Raw genomic sequence first — 25317 nt, 5'->3', positions numbered from 1 at the left:
GCTCCTGATTGAGCATCATTCCCTTTGGGGTGATACTGAGGATGGAACTGAAAGTGAACTTTGTGCTGCGGGAACAGAGGAGCAGGTTGTGCATGTGTCCATACATTCACTTTAGTGGGATGGATCAGATGCTGAAGTGTGCAGGCTGTGCTTTGCAGCCAGCTCACTCTGAAGCCTCAGTTTTTACTTTCTGACACATTGGGTTGGGTTCCGGTAGGGTTCTTCTTTAGAGGGGCATAATAAATGTGCTAACATGTAAGTACTTGTAGCTTTTACCAGGTGGTGAATTTGAACCCTCCACCTTAAAGTTGACATCACCTGATTTATCTTTGCAATAAAAGATACAGCGTGTGTCTCTGCCTGCACACTGTGGGATTACTAATGTGTGCTAGTTACCTGTGATATAGCAGTGTACTTTTTGTTAATGAGTGCAAATAGTAAGGTAGATAAAACTGGAGCTTTTATTTAAAAACAAAAATATTTTTCTACAGAGAAAAGGCATGATCATACTTATCTAGGCTTTGACTTTCTGAACAACATGCATTAATTTTGGTTCACTGTATGACTTCCAAAAACAGAAGTGTGTGAAACCAAATTCCACCGGTAATAGCTCGGAGGAACCTCTGAGCCCGTGTAGGGAAAGACTTAGACATGGTACGTAACCATCACTGAGAAGACTTATATTCTAAGATATCCTAAATTTTGAGTGCTTGGCTTTACAGCTTGCCATATCTGTTTCTCTGGTATGAACTGAAGAAGGCAGGAGCACTATCATGGTCTCACCAGAAGATCCTCCCCACAGCCTTCTGCTGCTGGACACAGTGGCACAGCTGGCAACAGCTACCTGCTCCAGTCCTAAGGTCAGGGCGTTTAGCAGAGCAGGTGTTGCGGGGAAAATACTCTTGAGTCATGAAATTTCACTTAATTTATTGCCAAGTAAGCTAAACTTATTATTTGCCAAGTAAGCTAAACTTATTATTACTGATCCTACTATTGAGAAGTAATGCCACACACTTGAGAAAACACCCCAGCTTCCCTCCAGACACCTTTCCTCCCCACGCCAGTCTCCAGTCCACTCCCCGCACATGGTACTCAGTCATGGGGGTCAGTGTAGGGTGTTTTCCTTTTTCTGCCACTTTTTGTTTCTTACTCTTTTTTTTTTTTTTTTCCGTGGCTTCAGCACGGGATCCTCCACAGGCTGTCATCCTCTCGAAGGGGAAGGTCCTCCTTGGTGTCCACATGCACAGGCATTCCCTGCTGCTGCGCACGCCTTGCCTCTGCCTCCTGCCCTCATCGGCTGCTCCCTATAGGTCCAGTTTCTCTAAAACTGGTAGCCAGGTCATATCCTAACGCAAACCATTCCCCATCTGCTGGTAAAAACGTTCTTCCTCAGGCCCCCCCTTTCTCCTGCAAAGTCACTCCCTGGCTTCATCTGTACATCTATGCTGCTGAGTGCAAAGAAGGGAGGAAAAGCTTTCCTGAGAGCATAGGAAAAATAAGTCCCTGAATTTTACTCCCGTTCCTGGCCATACCCACTGTTTCAAGTCTTGTCTTGTGAGGTGGGACTGGAGGCCGTCAGCTCCGAGAGGATGGCAGAAAGGCATTGCAGGCATGTGTGGGCACCACAGGAGCAGGGAAGGTGCTCTGTTGGATGGTTTGTGAGTTTTCTGGGCATGCGTGAGCTGTGGGAAGGATGTGAGCAGGCTTTTTGTGGTTGTAGACTTTGAAGATTTTAGCTGCTGAGTGCTCTCGTTTCTACTGGATGTGTGAAATGCAGTTTTCTGAAAGCTAGTAACTTCCCCACAAAAATCCACACATAGTTGGGTAAGACAAAAGGCACATACCTGAGATGGAGCTGTACTCTGTTTTGGGTCCCTGCTCTAAACACCAGAGTGTGAGAGGATTTCATATTAAGCCATCAGAAATTTAGCCATGGCAGAATAACATACCATGCCCTGCTTCATTCTTAGGAGTAATTGAAGTGCTATTTTTGGAGTTCTTCCAAAAGCTTTTATCCTTTAGACTCAAGCAAGCTCACAATATATAAGCATGGACAAACGAGGTCTGGCAAAATTATAAGCTGACAAAATCGGGGTCCTATGGTAGGAAATGCCAATCACTATTTATAATGGGTACGAGTCCTTTGTTCCAGAAAATGCCTAATGTATTCCAGGCTATGCCAGTGAATTTCACAAGGAGACAGTGGTGTTCACATGCACGTTTTGGAAAAAACATGCTTTATGGATGAGCAAAAAAGTACCCCACAGCCAATTAAAATATAGCAAAGTGTCTGTGGATCTTTGCAAAGAGTGATATGCTTTGTCCTGTTTCAGTCAATGCTGTGCGGCAGGCTAAAATCATAAATGTAAAAAATAAGCAAGCTGTGCCAAGGCTGGTTTGCAAAGCCATACAGAAGGCCAGTATCGCATGGTAATTATATGGAAATCAACTTGGATCACGAGTGTGAATGAGTTTGGTGATTCAAAACTGGGCAGTAATAGGATCCCATATTAGGGTCAGGCAGCTGTGAAGATACTTGTGATGAAGATTTGAAAATAAACTTTAATTTAAGACCTGCAGGGCAAAATGCAATGAGTTTGCTAGACAGTGTAATTGAACTAGTGGAGAAAGGTATTTTCCTCTTCTTGACCTCTTGCCCTCCATTCAAACACAGAAATCCATAGGTTCAAAGGTTTGGGTTTGACTTACCAAGCAGTGAAGAAGCTCTGATAAGGCTTTGTAGCTATTAAACTTTCATAGGTTTGCAGCCTTGTGTTAAAGCTAAAGAGATGGTAACGTTTTTTTTCTCTTGGGGATAGGATTTCAATTAAGTCAGCGTTGCTCAGTATTAGAATTCCAGCCTTGCAGGCTGCTAAGCATATGGAGTTTGTGTAACAGAGAGCAAGACCTTTGTCTGAGCCTAGAAAGTTTCCACAATTACTCTCTCTTCCTTACCTATCATTGTAAAACTCAGTTTCATTTAATGCTCTGATAATGCTTGTTCTAAAGTCAGTGCAACCACCGTGTTGACACTGCTGCAGACCTGTCCAGCGTCTTAACAAAAAGCAGTGAATATGGGTTTGGGGAAGTGTATGGCATTGCCAGCAGCACCTCTCACTGAAGTTGGTCAGAGCCGAGGGCTTTAGAGAATCTACATGAAATCCCAGCGTTAGAAGTTTTTTATCCACTCCTTTGAGCTTTTGACTACTGGGTTTTAGATAGTTCCGTGTCTTACGAGGAAAAAAAAGACATGGAGCAACTTCACTTTGATGTCTTCAGTACAAATCAGCCCCTTTCAGTAGAAACCCCTGGGTCATCTGAGTAGCTACCCAAAACTGCTGGGAAAGCGAACTCGGTGTACAAGTTTTTTGGTGTGCCTGTGACTCCTCCCACCATTCTGCTAGAAAAGATCTATGATCTTATGGTTTATGGGCCGTGCTACCTCCTCTTGCAATGTGAAGTCTAAGCTGTGGATTTCATTGATAGCTTGTTAATTGGAAACATCTGATGGGGAAAACAATAAAGAAAACCTAGGTGGGGAGGGGTCCTGAAGGGTTCCTGTCAGACAGAGCACTGGCCTGCTGGGGGGGGGGCTGATCTTTGTGGAGTTTTATGTGGTTCTACTGAAATCAGTGATAGAATGAGCCATAAGTAGGCCCAGATACTGTTGTGTTTCCTGACTAGTCCTTTACCTGTTTTTTCGGTTCCTGCATGTTGCATGCCTTCTGTTCTGCTGTAACACAGCAGCTTTGTACCCTGCTGCCTGTATGACTCTCACTCCCCGTTCTGCATGATCTGTTGAATGTACTTTTGTGTATCCAGAAAAAGCTGAAAATAACGTTGATGGTTTTTGCTTTTTGTTTTGTCCCCTGTCCCTTCTTCTCTTGACAGTTTTTTATCATGCTGTTAATTATATTTCTGTTGGAGCTTACTGTTGTGATTCTGTTCTTCGTCTACACTGACAAGGTAAGTCAGATTCTTCATTTTTCTTTTCCCTTCAGCAAATTTTTATGCCCCTTTTCCCTATAAATAAATCATGAAGCACTTGGCTTGGTATGCACATCATGCTCCTGTCTTCCTTGAGACACCCCTCTCAGAAGGAGCTCTCTCAGAATGCATAAACAGCCTTGCAGGACTGGGCTCTCTTGCTTGCTCGTGTGTACAACTCAAGGTCACAGATATTGCCAAGTGCATCAGCCATTAAAAAAAACAAACAAAACCAAACAACAAACACACACCAAAAGCCCCCACAAAAAAAAGCAAAGAAGCCAAGGAGCCTTACTAGGAACAAGTAGGAAGAGGCATCCATCAGAATGAATGGGATTTTAAAAAAATAAGTTTACAATTTAAGAGCCACTTTAATGTTGTTATAAAAGAGGTGTCCTTAGCACAGGCAAAGGCACACAATTCATTATCTTTCCAAGTTGCGCCTTGAAGCACATGTGTACTTAGATTCTAGTGGTAAGCCAAGGTAAATGTTTAAAAGTTTATTAAACAAAGCTTTTGTTCGCAGTTTGAAATTTTATGTATGTTTGACCTTTGTTCCTGTGCTTACCTGGTATTTCTATTGTAAGGGCAACACTGGCTATTTGAATTCTCTTTGCTCTTAAAATAATGTTTCTAAAAAACAAACAAAAAAAATCTTACATGAATAGACACAAACCAAGGGCATAATTCTGTGTAACCTGCCTACTCAATCAAAATTGTCGGTGTCTCTTACAACTGAAGACTAAGGGAGCTTGAAAATCACAAGGTAGGTGGCAAAATTTTGCTGTGAATTAACAGTCATCAGGTACATGACCAATCAACAGCTTCTTCTGAAATGGAAAGGTAAAATAGCAAAAAGTAAATAAAAATAAACATAAATACACAAAATATCAAAATACAATGGAGATTAACCGTAGACCTCGTTATATGCAGTATATTTAGCAATAACCTGGATAAGGAGTGGATGAGATGTCAACATTACTTTCTAGAAAGGCTCTGAATGAATTAGTGAGCACTCTGAGTGATTGTCAGGTGCACTTCTGAAGGACTGAAAAGTGCTAGGCTGCCGGATGGCATGCTGTAGCTGGTACATGGTATTAACTTGCAAGGTAATTAAAGTAGAAGGGGCAACTTAAAATTACTTGTATGCATTATTGGATTCTGAAATACTTGTAAGCTCATGGGAGAAAGATTTACGTGTCATACATGACAGCTTAATAAAGGCATCTACTTAATATGCAGTGGGCCTCCAAAACCCAAATACAACACTCGGTTATATTTAGAAAGGGAATCAGTTAGAAAATATTATCATGTCATTGTATAAATTGACGGACTCGCCTCACTGTGAATTTAATACTGAGTTGTGGTTACAGAAACGATTAGAAACACTACAAAGGTGGGAGAGAGCAGTCATGAAGAGGGAGGCTACCCTGATTCAGTTTGGGAAAGGGAAAAGATCCTCTCCTTAAGAGATCTTAGAAGAGAAGTGATAGCAGTTTCTAAAATAATGACATACTAAAGACCTCTTCTGAACACAGAAGAAATACTTGAAAATATTAAGGAGTAGTTTTAAAAGAGAAATGTTTCTTATGCTCCACGTCATCATCTTGAATTCTCTGTTGGTGGATGTTGTTGAGGCTGATAGCTTGATAGATGTGTGGGTATGGAGGAAATGAAAAAAAACAGTGAAACATTTTTATTCGTAAAGCAATCAGTGCTGTTATGTTGACAAGCGTGTCACAGGGAGTGTTGGTCCTCACTCTTCAGAAGTAAAAATAGTGGAAAAAGTGTCAGGAATTATTCCCTCCTTCCTTCAGCGTGTTGGTTTGCAGTGGGTTTTATTTGCTCTTTGTGAGGAGATCAGGAAATTTAACTTTCTCTGAGTCACACGCTGTGGGTTGGTGCAGGAGGTACAGGACAGTTGTCTGTAAGATCAAACCAGTCTCAAACATGGGCTCCAGTTTAAGGGCAGTTTTACTGAGTTAAGAAATTGCTATAGTCTGTGCATTGCGGATGATCAAATTTGAGGCTCTTAATATTCCTGTATGACTTTAAATCCATAGTCTTATACTGAGGAAATCAATAGCTTGTCTCTGTGTTACATTTACACTTCTGCCTACAGAACAAATAAAACAACAGCAGCCTAAAACTAATATTTTCATGCAATATGCTTAGAGTTTGTGTTCTGGCATTCCTGATGTGAAAAAACAGTATTCCACACGTACTGGTATGGGAAAGTAGCTATTCCAGACAAGTGCACCACAGTAATTCAGTTAATGCAGTTCCTTGGAAAATCAGTGAAGGAATGATCTTCACTAACACTTGCATGTCAAAGGAAAGTAACATTAATTCTGTGTGCAAAAGCAGAAAAGAACTCTGCAGGTTAAGGCTTTGAGGGCTCCTATATAATTTGTGTGTGTATATATATAAACATAAAAAAAAAGCTCAGCAGGTTTTTTGAGTACCCGTTAGCCTTCTATTAATTAAGAGTGTATGAACATGTAAAATTCTTCCCAGAATAAAATGGATGCCAATTGTTATTTTCCGTTTCTGCCTTGAGAAGAGGTTGAATAATGGATTCCCCTGCAGTTTTCATTTACTTCTACTTTGTCAAGTGGAGGAACTCTGAAGTGGATACTTCATCCCTTGCTACGAAGTTTAATCAATGCTCTCCTCTTCCCATAAAGCAGGGCAGTGTTACTACCTGTCTTGGGTTTGCGCAGCAAGGTTTGGGTGACAGGGGGGCTACAGGGGTGGCTTCTGTGAGAAGCTTCTGGGAGCTTCCCCATGTCCGAGGCAGCCAAGGCCAGGCCCATCAGCGATGGTGGGAACAGATATAAGAAGGGGGAGGGGGGAGAAACAGCGCAACAAATTACAGCTGAAGAGAAGAATGAGACTATGTGAGTGCAACAGCCCTGCAGACACCCGGGTCAGTGCAGGAGGAGCTCCAGGCACCGGAGCGGAGATTCCCGGGAAGCCCGTGGTGAGGCAGGCTGTCCCCCTCGGCCCGTGGAAGTTCGCGGTGGAGCCAGCATCCACCTGCAGTCTGAGCAGGACCCTCTGTTGGAGCAGAGGGATGCCCAAAGGAGGCTGTCACACTGGGAAGCCCATGATGGCGCAGGCTGCGCGGGAGAGGAGCCCAGGCTGGGGCAGGGTTGCTGGCAGGGCTTGTGACCCCGTGGGGGACCCACGCTGGAGCGGGCTGTTCCTGAAGGACTGCACCCCATGGGAGGGACCCACACGGGAACAGTTTGTGAAGAACTGTAGCACATGGCAAGGACTCCTGTTGGAGAAGTTCATGGAGAACTGTCTCCCGTGGGAGGGACCCCGCAGGAGGATGTGTGAGGAGTCCTGGCTCTGAGGAGGAGGGAGTGGCAGAGACCACGTGTGATGAACTGGCCGCAGCCCCCGTTCCTGTGCTGCAGAATGTCGTCTTCCCATGTCTTTGTGAAGACACGTTTATCTTGATCTCACGAGATAAACGCTGCCCTGGACTTTGCAACTCTTTCTCTGAACTGGCTGTGCAGTCTAGTGGTGTAAAGAGATGGGGCTTGGAGAAAGCTCAGAAATACAGAATAGAGGAAGGGAAGGGGTAACGCCTTGCTGCTTGGAGCGGCACTGGGTCTCCCCGGCAGGGCCAGTGCTCCAGCGTTTGCTGTTCCTCCAGACTTCCTGGCTGGGTTACATTGCAAAATATGAATCCCTGGACTTCTGCAGAAGTGAAATGTGGGCTGTGTGGGAATAGGATGAGGAAATGCATTCCTACAGGATGGTTTTCAGGAAAAATATATTATTTTAATAAAATAGAAATACTGTTTTTATTTCATCCTGGCTGTTCCCAAAGCAGTGGAGTGACTGGTTCTTAGGCTGTCTTCAGCTCAGAGTGGGCACCTGAGGGACTTGGGAGCTCCTACTGGTGTTTGTGCATGTTCATCTGCAAGTTCCCAAAGTGTAATTTTTTTTTTTTTTTTGAGGGCAGAAATATCAGCCCAGGAGATTGTGAATATGATAACTAAGGCAGGTTTTTATCACTCTGGGAGCACTATTTTTTCAGACTAAATTTTCACCCCCATTTGAAGCAGGTCAAACTCCAGTGACATTGCTAGTCATGTGAATGGTTACATGAATGGCCACCCATCTATTGCTTGAATAGTCTCTTTAATATGTTTTATTTTGATTCCATTAATACAAAGCAGCATTTTACACTTTTATAAGTTGATAATTTCTGTGTGAGGCTCTATATGAATTTATAGAGATCCATGGAGTACTGATAGGGTTAACAATTCTATTGTGATAAAGAGAAGGCAGCAGGGCCCTATGCTATCAGAAGCTGGATACTCCTTATATTTCTCAACACCAGATTGGACCCTGCTAGAATATAAATTATGCTAATAAAATGCATGGTCTTGCACTAGTTTTAACTTGTATAATCCTTCTGGTTTTAGCATCTGTATTTATTTTTACTGTGATGATTTTCCTGGAGGCACAGGGAAAAAAAATAATCCATATTTACTTTTTTGCAGCTGTAATAAAAGATTTTTTTCAGTAGGTTTGTTTGTTCAGATGTCTGCATTTTTTCTGATTTATGGGCAGAGCTATGGTGCTGCTATTTAATGCCCACAAATGGAAGAACATAAATAAACCACCATGATGTGTTGGGTTTTTTTTTTCCTTTTCTTTCTAAAATGTCAAACTGAGTAACATAAACCAGTTTAAGAAACAAAAGCACTGAAGGATCATTGACTATGATATTTGATTATGGGAGCAGTTACTGTTATTGGCAACTCAAGACCAGAATTTTCAATAAAGATTAGGCCATTAACTCACTTGGTATCCCTGTGAAAATTACAGCCTAAATTCCATGCCTGCTTAGCTGTGTTGAAAATGGCCCACAGAATGGTAGAGGACTGAAAAATAATGGCTACTTCTGTTTTTCATGAGATGTGTGAAAATGCTTTCCTTTTCATGTTGCAGTAAATTGTAATGAGTTTCTCTATAGCTTTTACTGCTAGCTTATAAAAAATATAGTCTGTAGATTGATGCATCTCTTGTTTTGTCTTTCAAAATGTTTTGCAAATTACTGTAATTCCCGATTAATATTTTGCCTGGTCCAATACAGATTAGAGACAGCAGACGTGAATGTAGTGGGTATGATTTCAGGTACGGCTCGGTACTCACAACCTCTTTCACATTTGGCTTTAAAGACAAAGTGGAAAAACTGAATCTCTTCCACCTTTTGCACTTGTGAGCAGCTGCTCACAGAAATGCTCTGGTGCTGCTGAGCCGCTCGGCAATGTGAGGAAGGGGTTCACAATCAAACGGAAGAAATTATTCATACAGAAAGTTTAGCTCAAACATAACTGCAGAAGCTGTTCTCATCATGCTTCTGTCCAGAGAGCTTAAAAGTTTTCCACGTTTGTTTTTGGCAGAGCTTCAGTGGAGCAGGGTGTCTGCTGAGGTAACAAAATGCCTCGTGTCCCCAGTCAGCCTAGCACGCAGGGCTGCCCAGGGTGCACAGGCAGGTGGTGTTAATCTCTTTGAAGATGGAGAAATCGAGGCGAAAGTGGAAGAGACAAGGTCATCCAAATTGTATGCGGTTTATGGGTGGTCTTAAGTTACAGGAGAACAACAGGCTTTGGAAAGACCTGCAGAACCGGTGGGGTGGTCGCTGCGCTGCAGTGAGATGGCCTGCCTGTGCTACCAGTGTTTCTTCATCAGCATTTCACTTTGCCAACACTGTCCCACTGTCGCATGTTTTAAAACTTCTTACTGGTGAATCTTTTGAGTGCTGGTACAACTATTGGGTCCCTGCATCTCCTTTCCCACAGTGAACATAGCTGTTCCTGCTGCTGTGCAAGGCAGGGGGCATTTCAGAACAGCATGTGGGTACTGTCAGCGTGCAGAAGGCTCCCAGGGGACAAGGCCGTTTTTAATTCTCTGTGGTATTTCTGCATAATGTGCTACGTTAACATGCTTCAGAGCGTGCAGGTCCTGGTATGTGTACGCAGTGGTTTCTGAGCAGCCTGTGTGTTACCGCTTTATTTTTCAGTTAGTGTTCCATTTGTTCCATTTCTAAAAGAGCTCTCCATGCACTGAGCAGTTGCTGGCATGTGGCATCTCTCTGGCAGTGCTCCGGGCTGAGGGGTTTGCATAAGTGCTGACATAGCTAAAAGCGATTTCTCGTCTAACAGGAGCAGCACTGCAGGCGGATGTGGAGGGATCTATAGACCCTCTCCTGGATTGTGATGCGCTGCAATTACTGCTCTGTGAGGCTGATGTGTTAGCCCTGGTCGAGTATTTTATTTCTCTAATGCAAAATAATGTTATATAAATGGTGTTAGAAAATCAGAAAAGACAGAAGTGTCCCTGTGGTTTATTTTACTTGGTAATAAGCTTATTTTTAACTAGTTTATTAGCATTTCAGTACTGATGTCACACAATAGGGAGCTACAGACATTTCATCAGAAGAATTTAATTATAACCAATTCGTTTTGGCTTCTTTTCAGCAAAGCATTCAGGCATAGGTTTAAATCTGTCCCTATTCAGCAGATAACTTGAGTACATGCTTAAATCCACGTGACTGACTCTGATCATATACTGAAGTCTTGTCAAAGTTGATGTGTACCTTTTGTGTCTTTCCTTTACAAAAAATATTGCTAGGGAAATGCTAATGACAATGCAAAATTCTGGAGACTGTAAAGATGCATCACATCTTTCGCTCCGTTGGGAATTTAGTGAAAAATAATGAGTGTTTGCTTTAAAGCATTATTGGTTATCTTTTCTATTTGTTCTGAACAGTTTTCCGTCTAGTATCTTGAACTCCAACACATCACTTTAACCTTTTTTTAGGCAGGAGGAGGTGAAGGGGATGGAATTTATTTGCCTGTGTGACTGAAAAAAAGCAAACACACCAAAGGAAATCCCAGCAGTTTTACTAATTCATTTGTCAAAGGAGGATTTGATTGAACATGCACCTCCAAAATGCTAACAGGATTGTTGAAGGATAGCATTGATGGAAAGAATTAAGTGCATGCTCAGAAATAGGTGTTATTTAGGAACGATAACTGCAGATAAAATGCATTAGGCCTCCCCATTGGGAACTCTCGATCGATGGTTGATCAAGGCCTAATTGATTCCTTGAATAAAGTGTTAGCCAGGGAATGGGTGCAGGGAAAGGAAAATCAAACTTTCCTAAATTAAGCTCCATGCCTAACACAAATGCTGTTTGTAAAGATTAGATAATGCAGTAGCCTGGCAGCTCTTTATGCCGTGTATCTTCCTAGTTTGGTTGAGTTCACAAATGGAGATGAATGTGCGTGTCTCATCCTAGGCAGTATGGATTTTTATTCATATTGCAATGAGTACAGTATTTTTCATATTGTCCTGCTGCACAATTTGGAATAGTGTTTTTTCTCGGGAGAAATCCAGTTCTGACCTCCAACCTGGCTGACTGGGAGATTAATTCCCAGATCTGTGTAGATGAATCGATCACAGCTGCTGCTGCCATTATGCCTGGCATAAAGCCAACCAGATCTATCTTCTACTTCCTGACATTACTAAATTCATCTGAGGGTCTCCCAATAAATATTTGGCAATGTATCAGTTAGCCTACGACAGAAAGAGATTTATCTGGGCTTCCTTCTTGCTGGTTTTTAATCCCTAATTAGAGGTTAACTCATAATCCCAGGAGCACATCAGAGTATATCTTTGTTGTGGGAGCATTTTTACGATGATTTGTTTCCCATGCCTGTGTCTCAAGATTCGGGTTTCATAGACAAAATATGAGTAGTGCAGGTCCTTCGGCCAGCCTCTCTGAAGGAAAACTCTAGAATACAGTAATGGTGGTTATTAAATACATTGCACAACTGCATGTTTCTTGTCCAGGCATCTTAAAGCATGTTGCAAGTGGTAAGTAGTTCAGCTCCCTTTTTGCTGACTGGGAGAAGTGATGTTGAAGGCTAAATCCTGAAGGTGCGGTGTCTCCTGGGAAACACCTGGTGCTTTCGTGTCTGAAGGAATGCAATGGGACCTTACTATTCCAGAGGACAAGGTTTTTTGTGACTCGTCTGTGGTCAAATAAGCCATTTCAATACCCAGGTGGATCAGGGACTGAATGCATGTTGCTATTCCGTGCTGATAGAACTCAAGCGAACACCACCGGTTTACATACATCTGATCAGCACAAGTGTTCCTGGTGGCTGGCCCCCAGGTTTGCATCTGTTCTAGCTGCTGGTAGGCATTTTATACAATTTTATTTGAAAAAGGGAAGAATAGCAAAAAGAGAAAAAAAGTATTTTAGAAAGGCGATAAATAATTAAGGCATTTAAATACAGGCAACATCAAATGCAGAAGAATGACTGAGATGCTGTATTGAAACAGACAGCACATTTTTTATTCATTCTATGAAGATTTTTGATGTGTCACAATGTATTTCAGACAACATCAGAAAATGACAGTAAACTAAATGTTGAACATTTTTACTTATACAAAAAGAGAGGGGAAGATGTTTTTTTGTGTCATCAGACTGTAAGCAGGCCAGCAGTGTACAATCCTTGTCTTGGATTTGTCAGCTGCAGTTGAAGAACAGTGTGGTGGGTAGACCACTTCATTAGGTGTAATTTGCAGCTAAAGTTCTTTCAGCTCCTTCCTTTTATTTAATTCAGCGGCAGTCTGCACAGAATGACTCCTAGTTGAAAGGAGGAAAGATGGATCCGTTGGTCAGCAGCTCTAAACCATTACTAACTCTGAGTTCTCTTAGAGTGTAGTATGTTGACTTGAAGGCTACAAATCATGTTCAGGTGCTTTATGTTACCCAGACTCCATGATAAGTACAAGGCATCCACTGGATACTGTAGCTTTGCGTTGGAAATCCTGCTGCACTGCAAGGCGGTGGTGTCTTTCCAGCTGCTAATGGTGGGCTGAGTCCTTGCTGTGAAGTTCAGCTGTAGGAAGGAGGTGCAGCAAGCGTTCTAGGTACCAGCCGTTGTACCTCTTGTAATGTATTCACAGACTTAACCCAACATAATCAATGGTGATTACCAATCAATGGTAATCAATATCTGATTGCTCTTTTACTGTCTGTGCCAGTAGAACAGCAATCAGGTATATCAGCAATAATCTTTAATATGAACTAACTATGTTTAATCATTTGGGATCTTCGACTCCCTGAATCTTTTTACAAATAAGCACCAAAATCAGTGATTGACCTGACAATAGGAAATGGCTGAGCTGGAAGAGACAGAAGTAGGTTTTGTGGAAAGGGATAGATCTGAACAGGAACCAGAGAGAGAAATGTATTTTACCATTTCTGAGTGCACACATTTCCTGCTTGATGCTTTCAGTGCCTCTGATAACTTGGATGATGGTAGTGTAACACAATTTTGCTAGTATCCTGGCATTAGCAGTGAATGAGGCATGTACAAAGATTGTTTTAACCTTGGTGCAATCGTAATTCACTTTGTTGCACTGCAGTTATTTTGTGTGCCCTCTTCTATGCCTTTAAATTGCAAGGGACGCATCCTTGAGAACAGAGAATTCTCTTATAGTTTCAGTTCTTTCTTGCTGAAACTCATTCATCTACTTACACTCCCCCTCCTACTAGTTGTCTTTGATACAATTTCTTAATGAGTTTGTTTGTGATAGATTATTGAATTAATGCACAACAATATGTTTTGATTTTCTTGTTTACTCCATTTTGCACTTGACTGCCATAAGCCAAGGGTGTTCTTGCTCCGCCAGACATTTTTGCCATCTGCACCTTGCCACCCTGAACCACAGGAAAGCAGAACAACACGTCATCATCTTCAGCTGTGCTGATGCTGCCTCTGTTGACAAAGCCCTAACCTCAGCATTTAGGAAACCTTTTCAGAGGTCACCTTGAAGGGCATATTGAAGTGCAAACAATTCCCTGTTAAAAACTGGTGAATTATGTAAATGAAGCAAAAAGGAAAAAAATTCAAAAGATCTGTTGAAGATATTTAAGAAAACAACTGTCTTTAGAGAATGTTGAAAGTGGAAATTCAGAAAGCACGTAAGAGAAAAAGATTCTGATTCAAAACCAGATGTTGTTAGATTTATCACAGAAGACATTTAGTTTCAAAAATTCAGTACCAAAAAAGTTGCAATAAGATTTTAATTAATCAAAATTGTTGAAAGGATATTTAAAAAAATGTGATGAGACTCAACAGTACTGTCTATACAACATACATGCACAAGAAAACATCCTGCAGATTTCTTTCAGGTCTGCCTTTTTTTTAATGAATAGGGAATGCATTGTAGTTTGCAGAAAAGCAGCTTGAATACATTCAAACAAAGGGAAGCAATGTTTTTTTCAAGGTCAGGTAGCTTGGGAAAAAAAAAAAAAGTTCTTTTGGGTACTGTGAAGAAAGAAGGAGGAGAATGTGTTGCATACCTTGAAATGTGTTGAGATCAGGCTGGCATTTAAGTAAATGTCAGTGGAGTGCCCTTGCTGGTGCCATTCAGTGGCCAGGTGTGGCTTCCCACAGCTGGGTGTTCTCAATGGAAACCTGGCTGTGCTGTCTTTGACTCTGATTTCAGGCAGCTCTTTCATAGTAACTGCTGTCATCACAGAAGAGCACTGAACGATGAGCATTGCTTTTCTGATTGCCTATCATAAGTTTTCTCTCTTCCAACTCTGTTCATGTAAGAGCATCAGTGAGAGACAGGTGAGTAAGACTAGGACTCTGGAGTGGCGCTCTGCTGCTGCATAGCACAGTTTTGCCATATCCATTTTAAGCCATTTAGGGGTTTAGTTGCATGATATAATATCAGGTGTCAGCACAGAATGAATACATGAGTTACCACTTTCTATAGGGTAAAATCCTGGCCCCAGTGAAGCTGGCAGGAGCTGTGTGTAGCCTTCCATGGAGTCAAGCTATTATCCTTAATTTTAGGATTTTTGAAACCTCCTTCCCACATGGTGATCCAAGTAATGCTCACTTGAGCGTGAGATGGTGTATTACAGTGCTATAGGAGATTTCACCACATGGCAACTGCAATAATCAGGGAGTTTGGTTCCCTAGCATCATGTCTTAATCTTGCAGTACAGAATGCGGGGGGTGCTGCTGTCTGCAAAGAAATTGGTTGAACTTTGGCTGCAGAAAAATTATGCATTTCCAAGAGAAATTAAATTAATGAAATCTAGAGTCCTGTGGGTATTTTTTGCTCTAATCTCTGGAGTAGTAGCTTGGCTTCGCCATCAGTGTTCTCAATGAATGTGCAGCACCTTTGCCTACAGTACAGAATTGCAGAATTGTTTAGGTTAGAAGGAACCTCTTGAGATCGGATAGTCCAACCCCTTCTTTGAGCAGGAACATCTAGAGCAGGCTGCCCAGGACTCTGTCCAGTGGGGTTGAGAGTATCTTCACAGATAGAGACTCTACAACCTCTCTGGGCAACCTTTTGGAGATTTGACCACCCTCACAGTAAAAAGGGGTTTTTCTTGTGTTCAGATTGAACGTCCTGCTTTTCAGTTTGTGCCTGTTGCCTCCTGTGATCTCGGTGACCTCTCCTCTCTGCTGAGAAGAGTCTGACTCTCTCTTCTTCATTCCTTCCTATCAGTTGCTTATACACATTGCTAAGAACCTCTCTGAATCTTCTTTTCTCCAAAGCAGAGCAGACCTGTCTCTCTTGGTCTCTCCTTGTATGAGAAGAGGCTGCAGTCACATCACCTCTGTAGCTCTGTGCAGGACTTACCCCAGTAAATCCTTTTCTTTCTTGTACTGGGGAGCTCAGAACTGGACACACGTGTGGCCTCACCAGTGCTGAGTAGAGGAGGAAGGATCACCTCCTGTGACATGGTGGCAGTGCTTCTCCTGATGCAGTCCAGGATGCTGTTGGCCACCTTTGCTACAAGAGTGTGCTTCTGGCTCATGGTCAACTTAATGTCCACCAAGACCCCAAGGTATTCCTCTGCAGAGCCACAGGTGTCCAAAGCTGTACTAAAGGCAAGGTGAAGAACAGAACATCCACTGCTCTCCCCTCATCCACAGAGTTAGTTACCGTATTGTGGAAAGCTATCCTGTTAATTAAGGATGATTTCCCCTTTAAAAATCCATTCTGATTACTTGCAGTCATCATTTTGTTCTTTATGTGGTTTTGAAATGGTTTCCAGGATTAGTTGCTCCATCATCTTCCCGGGGATTGAGGTGAGAATGACAGGCCTGTAGCTCCTGGATCTTCCCATGTTGAAGATGGGAGTGGTGGTTGCTCTTTTCCAGTGCTGATGAACTTTCCACTGCTCTCTAGTGGGACAGGGTCCTCTCTTGTCTTGCATGCTATTGCCATTTCTTGCCCGGTACTTCCAGTCACTGCGCTGGCAGAACAGCAGCCCATGTGCTGGTCGGCAGGGCTCTCTCTATATGTTCAGGAGCAGATGAAATGTGTGCCTGTTACACTCCCGCTTCAGCCTTTTTTTTCTCATTCTGGGTATTAATTTTGGCTATCTCCTGCAGCCAGTCACCCATTGTCACAGAAATTATGGGAACTGACTGTATCTGAAATCCGTGTGTCTACCACCCATTTTACTTCATATTTTTTGCTTTGTAATTAGTTGTTGAATGCATATAATGGCAAGAACTTAGCAATGATAAATGCTCCCACTGCTACATGCCATAGGCTTGCAGTGATTAAGCAAAAGGAGAATATTGGAGTTAAAGGTGAATATGCAAGTTAAAGCTTTTTCTCAGTGATACTTACTGGAATTAGGGCTTTTACAATTAGCCTTTCACTGTCATTTAGTTGAAATGACATTTTTTGAGTACTCACTTTGAATTCCTGGAATGTACTTGCTATCAAACTGCTAAGGGGGCAGCAGGAAGAGACCTAATTCCACATTGAGCTGGATTTTTTTTAGGATTTAATATGTCCCTTTTCCACATGCTCATTTTTAGATTTTGTGATGAGATATGGTTATGTTTTTATATTCATCCCACAAGGAACAGCTAGTGCTATGCATGGTAAAATGGATATTGTGGCTTTTTACTTCCATACCTTTGGTGGGCTGTGCAGATTCCATAGGAGTCAGATTCTGGATTCCTTGGGCTTCTGTCTTCTGATCCAGGGGCAGCTCCTAGAACACCACAGAACTGTCAGCGTTACTTTGAGGAGCTCACATCGGGCTCTGAGATGCAAAACCTCCTGCTTGACCTGGGAAATACGAAGGCACTTCTCTGATGTAAAGGCTTTCCTCCGCCCATTCTAGACATGTTTTGAGCAATGTTCCACTGGAGCAGCTGGCCATTTGGAATGGACCTGTTAGCTGCGTGCCTGGGAGAGCAAGCCTTCCCCGTGAGGCTGGTGTGACACTGTGGAGAGGCTCGTGGCATGTTCTGGTGTGAAATTGCCTGGATGTAGTCCTGGCTATGTCCTGTTTATCAGGTAGGTGCTAACAGCCAGGTTTAAAGGTGGACGAACAAACCCTTTCTGTGTGTCCTTATGAAACAATTTTAATGCAAATTTATAGAGAAATTATATAGAATTACAGATAATTATATATAATTATAAAGAAATTTTAGATAAATTTAATTTATTAGAGAAGGGTTAAGGAGTCCTGTTCTATATAGATTTTTGTGAAAAGTGGCATGTTTGGGGTCTGGGGAACAAAGCTGATGAGAGCATAAAATGCACTACTTGAAGCATGTTTCTTCAGTCACACAATTATTCTCTTTCACTTCACTTATTTCACTTGCCTCATTCAGCTTAACATTACGAATCCTCCATTTAAAGAGCATGAATTAAGAGGATCAAGTTTCTGATCTCTGAAAGCTTGTGGTACCCCCTGGTTATTCTAACCTTCCAAGGGAAGAGGACGTTGAGATGTCCCCATGTCAGTTCTGACTTGCTGATCACTTCATCTTCTGTCCTTGAAACAATTATCCAGTGGGAATTTTAGGTTGCATGCAGACAACTTGTGTTCTGATTGAACGGCGATAAGTGGAGTGAAGTAGGCAAGAATTTGACACTTGTTACAGAGGTTTTTCTTATGCAACTTTTAGGTGCTCTTTGAAGTGGTGGTTGTGGAATCTGGTGAAGACAAAAATTAATGCTAAAGGAAAATGAGATTTAACAGTTAACTACATCCTGCATAATAAAAATGTGTGTTTAAGCCGAGAATGATTTGGGTGTGTCCCTTGTTGACCCACTTTGAGATAATTCAGAGAGGCTTGAATTTTGACACTTCATGAATATTAGACCTGTTGGGATGTGAAGTGGGGTGCCCCGAATGCCCTCTTATGTCTGCAAGTCATCTCTGAGGCAGAATGACACTGAACAGCAGTATGGCGGTACAGCAGTGCACCGCCTACCACAGCAACAAGCTTTACAAGGGAAGGATTCCTGAAGAATCTTAACATTCCCTTTTTTGTGTCCTGTGGCCACAGTGCTGAGCCTTTGGCTCATATCCCTTTGGGATGTGGTTGTGCATGGCAGGTAAAAATGTATTTGTGTTAATAAGCATATGGGTTTGGATGACTTTCTTTTGTTCATCAGGAGCTAGCAGTTCACCTGGTCCTCCATGTCAAGCTGAAATGGAAGAATATATTAAACAAGTCTTTTATCCCAGCAGATTTTTATAGAAGTGGGGAATGGAATGTGAATTGCATTTTATAACATAGGAAATTAAATCAGCTTTCCACCCACCTTCTAATTCAAAAATCCAGGAAAAGTCCGGAAATGTTCCTTGCTTTCTGAATGTGTCAGTACCCCTCCCCAGGTCTGGGCTGTCTGGGAATATACAGGAAGGGCTTTGGGATTTGTGAAGGGTGGCTGGATGGGTCTTTTCCTGAAGATAAAGCGGTTTCTCCTAAGAAGTATGTGTGGCATCTGGAAGTGAATTTGTCAATTTGCAACAAGAGAAGAAACCCCAAACCAATCCCACAGTGCTCTGTGGCTTCACCTCACCCACAGGGTCTTCCTTTACAGCCCTTATGGGGGGGACGGGGGGACACACACGAGTTCCCTTGCCTGACATCTACAGTCAGGGACTCAGGGCAGCAGGGTTAGGTGGGGGGAAGGCGAAGGTTTTATGCTGCTGCTTTTTCTCAGGGAGCACAGGCCGCTTCATCTTCCCCCATCTTGCCAAATCAAGGAACGGAGTTGTTGATGAAGGAATTGAGTGAGGGGCTGTACTCTTTGCCAGAGATGAGTATGAATATGGTTGGTGCCCAAGCTGGGAGTAATGTTTATTTCTAAACATTACGCAAATTGTGGCAGAAATGGCTGTTTTGGGATTCTCCTGGCAGCATTTGTTCTCTGGTCCCTCTATCCTCAGGAATGCAGTCAGACAGCCCAAGTAATTTAAGGCGATTAAAAACTAGCCCCCAGTGAAAGGAGTGATGAGGGAGATTCTTTACTTATTCCCCATTAGTCCTGAGCAGGCTTGCTTATGAATGCTGTAACCTTGGCAGCAAGAGAACCTCCTTTTGCTTTGCTATCTGCAAGGAAATTAATTACACAAGCATAGAAATTCATGAACGTGGAATACTGCAATTAATTTTGTTAAAGTCTCTCTATATATTTAGTATGGGAAGAGGAAGGAAGGAGAAGCTTATCACCAGCTATGAGTCTGAACCCACAAATCTTGCACAGCTTTCACTTTGAGATAAAAATGAATCTATAAGGAATCCAGAAACCCTTTGTTTATTTTATAGATTGTAAGAATGAGAAATGATGAAGGCAGTAACGTAAAGTAGTGTTAACATCACGATCCCCATATTGAATTGATTAACATGGAGAAAACATGTTAATAGCTTTTTTTATTACTAGTCTGAAAACTTTATAATGGCATTTATTGGTACAGAACTGAAATGTAAATGGCAGAACTTTATAAATCTCAGCTGGTACGTGGTGGCCTAAACACTGTCTGAAAATGTGGTTGTTTTTTTTATAAAAGAAGAGTACAGACTTTGAATTTTGCCAGTTTTTCCCATTTAATCTTTCATTTGTACATATTAAGCAGACAATCATATTGCAGAGGAGAAGTTGTAAACTGAATGCATTGGATGTGCAAATTTTCTCTCTTTATGGCCAAAACAGGTGCATGTAAATGTTTCATCAGCACACCCATGAAGTTCCCAGTGGTAAATTTAGCCACAAGCATTCAGGAGGTGCTTACTTTGCATTTAATTTAGATCTAAAAAAAGATGTAGCAGGTTTATTTAAAATGCATTACATTCAGCTTATTTAATATTCTTATTCTCATATATTCTCACTTGTTATGTTTATATAAAAAATAAATGAGAAAGTCACAGGAATACCCACACAGCTCAAAGTGATGAGGGTGGTTCTTCTAAAATGGGTAAAATCTGGCTAAGCAACCCGTCAGTCATTTCATGAATTCTGTTTGAGTGAACTTAGAAATAACCTCACTGAAGTCAGAGAGCTTCTCCCAGGCAGAGCAACCCCTTTTTCCTCTCTTTTTGAGTTGCACCAAACATTCCTAATTTTTCGTGCTGCTGCATAGTGCTCACGCTGTAGGCAGTTGTAGTTCTTTTTCATCCTTCTTTTTCTTATTCTTTTTTTGTGGGCAGTGCCAATCATCTTGCAAGTTGCAGCATGCTCACAGTGGAGGTTTCTTTGCCAGGTACTTACAGACTTTACAGGGTTAACTCTTGCTGTGGTACAGTCTCACTCTGCCACGGGTAAGATGATGCAGGGACTTGTGCTTGTGCATCACCCGCCTGTCCTTGACAACAGTGCTTTGCACTGCATTAGGAGATGGGGTTTCTTTGGGAGTTGCATTGAAGTCACTTAATATGGGAAATGTGGTTTTTTGACCACATCTATTCGAAATGGGTGGCCAGAAATCGTAATTGCTGGACAAGGGGAATGATGTTACGATAAATAAAGTACAGTAAATAAAGCTGCTATTTGGAATATAACAAGAATATATTTCTGACTGTCTGGCAAATTGTACTGAAGGGAGGTGGCTACAAAGCATGAAGGAGGTTTGTCTTGGTAGGATGAGGTATGTACAGACCTGTACGTATAACAGGCCTCTGAGAAGTGTGCTTGAATACTGTGTGAAAACTGTCCGTTGGTAATGTTTGGACTAACTGGGTGCTAAAGCCTTAATAAGATTGAAATACAATCATCATCTTTCTACTGTTTCAATGTGTCCTCAGCCAGAATCATGGGCTTCAGCATGATGAGGTATGAAGTTGATAACAAATATCTGGGTTTCTCTGTTGTATTTTACTGCTTTGGCATGCTATTGTTTATTCTCTTTCAGGGGATGGAGTTTTACTGCACTCCATCCTTACAGTATCTCTGTAAATAAGAAGAAAACAGAAAACTCATTACTTACACTTATTCTTGAGTTTAGCTTGTATCTTACCCGAGTTTTAGAAGACAATTTTAACAACTTCAAAAACTCTTCTTAAATTGCCTATTATGGGGCAGGGGGGAGAAAGCCTGGGGGTTTTTTTCTCTGATTTTTTTGTTGTTGTTGTTTTCCCCCTGACAAAATGGTCTTTTGTAGTAGAAGGGAACACATTTTTCCACCTTTGTCCCTTCCTATCTTGTTTCATCACAAGTCACACTCCATTAGATTCCTAATTTTTCTTCTATCAATAAATGATGGATTTACCAATGGCGATTTAAGTTGAAAATTACTTGCAAAAACTTAATGAAGCCTGCAAATCATGAATTATATTTCAAATAAATTGCCTCTGACAGTTAAAAACTACAGGACCAAAGTAATTTCAAGGGTGGCATTTTTTCCCCCCTCTATAAATTATGTATCAGGTCAGAACAGGGGTGGTTTCGTAGGAATTACTATTAATTTTTAAAGCAAATTGCAGTTTGTTTCTTGCAGCAGTAGCTTTCTCTTATTAGTCTGTGTTGGGGTTGGTGACATGCTCCTGCAAAAAAAATAATCTGTTTCTGCTGCAACTAGCTGCTGTGAGTGCCAGTCTGCTTCCGAGCTATATTTTCCATCTGTTTGAACAACGGTTTCTATTGCTGCTTCCCTGTCTTGTGCCCTTGTTACTAGACTGCTATGGGCAAAAATGATACCCGTGAGGTCTCAGCCCGTGCGTTTCTGAACAGGGTTATATTTTTATAACCCAAGTGTTCTTTGCAGGTTTAAACTGTCCCTTTTGGGACACTTTGCCTGTGCAGGAGAGGATGCCTCATGCTGGTTTGTGGTTTCAGGAGGAAGAGAATCCCTTTACCCAAAAGGGCATGTGGGGAATTTGCTGTTGCTTGGAGCATATTCATTTAGTTAATTAGATTTGTGAAAGATAATGAGAAATTTCCTGTCCTGAAATCAGAGTATTTAATGCAATTCGGGAACAGTTGTAAATCTATCTAAAATAAGCAGAACAGTAGTTATCCTACTCATTCTTTCCTGTCTGTCTTTTCCCTCAAATCCAAGGAGGTAAGAGTAGTTTCAAACCCTTCCCTCCAAAAAAAGCTGGAGTGTGTGTGTGTGTGTGTGGCCAGTACTTACAATGGTTTAATAATTGTGCCTATAGACTTTATTTAGATGTGATGATATTCTCTGAGCTGCGTGGTAACAGGGTGGTAGTCAGCATGTTTCTGAATGCTGTTGGTCTCCCATTTGGTGATAGGAGCTACAATTTTACAGACTTAAACTAAAAAGCTTTCTAATACAGCTAAGAAAAAAAAAACACAGGAGTGATAGGCATTGTTTAGATGTGGCATAAATAGATAATACAAATTCTTCTCCTCTCTTAATTTTGTTCCAATTGCAAATTGAACCCTGTAGATGAACCCTTTTTTGATCAAACTTTTGGTGCATCTTTTCGATTATTAAGATTTCCATTGGCTGTTTCAGAAACTGTGGGGTTTTTTAAGCCCTCACTTAGTTTTGGCGAAAGGCCTCCACTGAATACGCAGCGTTCAATTTTCCATTATTTTTTTCTGACTTGTTACATGGTCTATTTTTTTCCACCAGTCTGCATAAGCTGTCTTGGTGGAAGTAAATTCAGCCATGGCTGATTAGTCTAAACATTTCTGTTGTCCTGTTTATGTTGCAGAAAGAGGTGAGTGCAATAGGTTTAGTAATTGAAACTTGTTTCAGTCCTCTCAGTTAAGGATGCCAGGACTGATTTACTCCATGTATGCCGGGTGTCATTTTTCATCTGCAAAGCTGCTTTGTGCACAACATGGATATCTGTTGCTTTTGATTTGCATGGTTTCAGCTCTGTTTCCACGATTAGATTGTCTGTGGCCCATTTATCTATCAACAAATTGTTTGTCTACATGATGAGACGTTCCCTTTTGCAAGACGGATACCGTCCTTTGTAGCTCAACCTCCAGCTTAGAGCATTTGTGATTCTTGACTGAATGCTTCCCTTCCAGATTTCCGTGTAGATCTGGCTGTAAGGTCGGTTGTTATCACTAATGTGAGGTTAGCAAAGAAATCATCACTGCTCAGTAATTCTGTTCACGTGGCTGTGGCCTTTGCAGTTTCAGAACAATTGGAATCCAGTCCTTGTCTCAAGGCTTTCTGCAGTGCTGTTGTGGTCCTTGCTATTTCAGCTGTGCAAATCTCTTAGTGGTGCTAATGGGCCTTGTTTGTGTTGACAGTAGAGAGCACTGCCACGTTTCTCCTTCAGTGGAGCATTTTGCACTTGCATGTTTGCATGTGGTGGTCACATAGCCAGTTTCTCAAAGCCTTTTGTCCTTCAAGTGCACTCTGACTCCTATGATATTTTGTCCTGGTTTCAGCTGGGACAGAGTTAATTTTCTTCTTAGTAGCTGGTGCAGTGCTGTGTTTTGGATGTGGTGTGAGAACAATGTCGATAGCACACTGATGGTTTTAGTTGTTGCTGGGTCATGTTTATACTAAATCAAGGACTTTTTGGTTTCTTGGGCCCTGCCAGCCAGAGGGCTGGAGTGGCATGGAAATTGGGAGGGGGACACAGCCAGGACAGCTGACCCAGACTAGCCAAAGGGATATTCCACACCATATGACATCATGCTGAGTATATAAACTGGGGGAGAAGGAGGAAGTGGGGGGGACATTTGGCATTATGGCGTTTGCCTTCCCGAGTAACCGTTACGCATGGAGCCCTGCTGCCCTGGGGATGGCCGGGCATCTGCCTGCCCGTGGGAGGTAGGAAACGAATTCCTTACTTTGCTTTGCTTGTGTGTGCGGGTTTTGCTTTACCTATTAAATTGTTCTTATCTCAACCCTTGAGTTTTACATTCCTTTCCAATTCTTCTCCCCATCCCTCTGGTTGTGGGGAGTGAGCAAGCAGCTGCGCAGTGCTTGGTTGCTGGCTGGGGTTAAACCACGACATATTTACACCCCAGATCCTGTATTGGTGATTTCTGAGTTTTCCCTCCTGTCAGAGTTGTTACCACCTTGCTTTTTTGACACAACACAGTTTGAGAGTTGTGGCCTTTTTTCACCATTATTAATATGCTGCAGTACTTCCAGTGACTCTGTCTTTCACTGTTGTTAGCTCTTCTGATGACTTTCAAATCTTCCAAGATCTGGAGATATGGATCCTGACCATTGACCTGAGTAGCACTCAGAAAAGTATTTCATGTAATTATGTCCCAAAGCAATACTAGATTGGATAGGGTCTTTTGATTACATAGTCAACATGTTTTCTGTGTTAATTAGAAAGGGAAGTGGAGCCACAGGCTTTTCTTTTTGCTGTATTTGTCTTCACAGCTGTGATGGCAAAACTTTCAGCAACACTATGTCAAGAAGTTCAGTAGTAGGAAAAAAACCGCTGATACTGTAACATTCTTGTCTGATTTGGATAAGATATCTACAGATAAAGAAACTGTATCACAGATAAAGAAACTTTAATAATATTTTTTTTATTATTGCATTTTCCAGCAGTGAAACTCTAGAAAGGTGAAAGCTGGCATAGCAAAGGCTTCCCCAAATGTTGTCAGACTGTGTTGTGTAGTCAAGCAGTTCTTGTGACCACTGGAGAGCTGGCTTCTGCTGGCCACAGGGGTACACAGCTGAGATGGGGTCGCTGCCTCTTTTGAAAGTGGTCATGCTTTGTAGAAAAATGAGATACAAATAGGATCTGATGGGGGGGGGGGGGGGGGGGGCAGTCACAGGTGTATCATGAGAAGGAAATGGTCTTAGTAATTATTATAAGTGCCTTTTGATGCTCAGGTGAAGATACTGTATAGCCAATAGTGGTAATTTTGTTAGATTCTGAACTAGTATAAATAGCTACAGCATCTGCTAAATGGTCATATCATCGGCCCGTGGAGCTGTGCCAGAGCTTTACCAGAGCTGAGAAGCTGCCAGCATTCACTGTATGAAATCATGCAAGATAACATTGGTAGTGGGGCAGAATGACAAATACAACT

The 25317-nt window shown here is 41.8% G+C and overlaps 1 protein-coding gene across 6 annotated transcripts in view; it reads left to right on the top strand.

Moving 5' to 3' along the window:
• Positions 1–25317, top strand: part of TSPAN4 (tetraspanin 4) — a 443813-nt gene that overhangs the window by 380063 nt on the left and 38433 nt on the right. For all 6 annotated transcript variants that reach the window (XM_037401841.1, XM_037401844.1, XM_037401843.1 and 3 more), the window contains one exon: positions 3892–3966. In XM_037401841.1, coding sequence (XP_037257738.1) covers positions 3892–3966 — 75 coding nt within the window. The remainder of the gene's footprint in view (positions 1–3891; positions 3967–25317) is intronic.

Source organism: Falco rusticolus, chromosome 10 (genome assembly GCF_015220075.1).
Source record: "Falco rusticolus isolate bFalRus1 chromosome 10, bFalRus1.pri, whole genome shotgun sequence".
NCBI lineage: Eukaryota > Metazoa > Chordata > Aves > Falconiformes > Falconidae > Falco > Falco rusticolus.
Note: the sequence above shows the minus strand (reverse complement) of the source record. Positions and strands in the feature narration are given on the sequence as shown.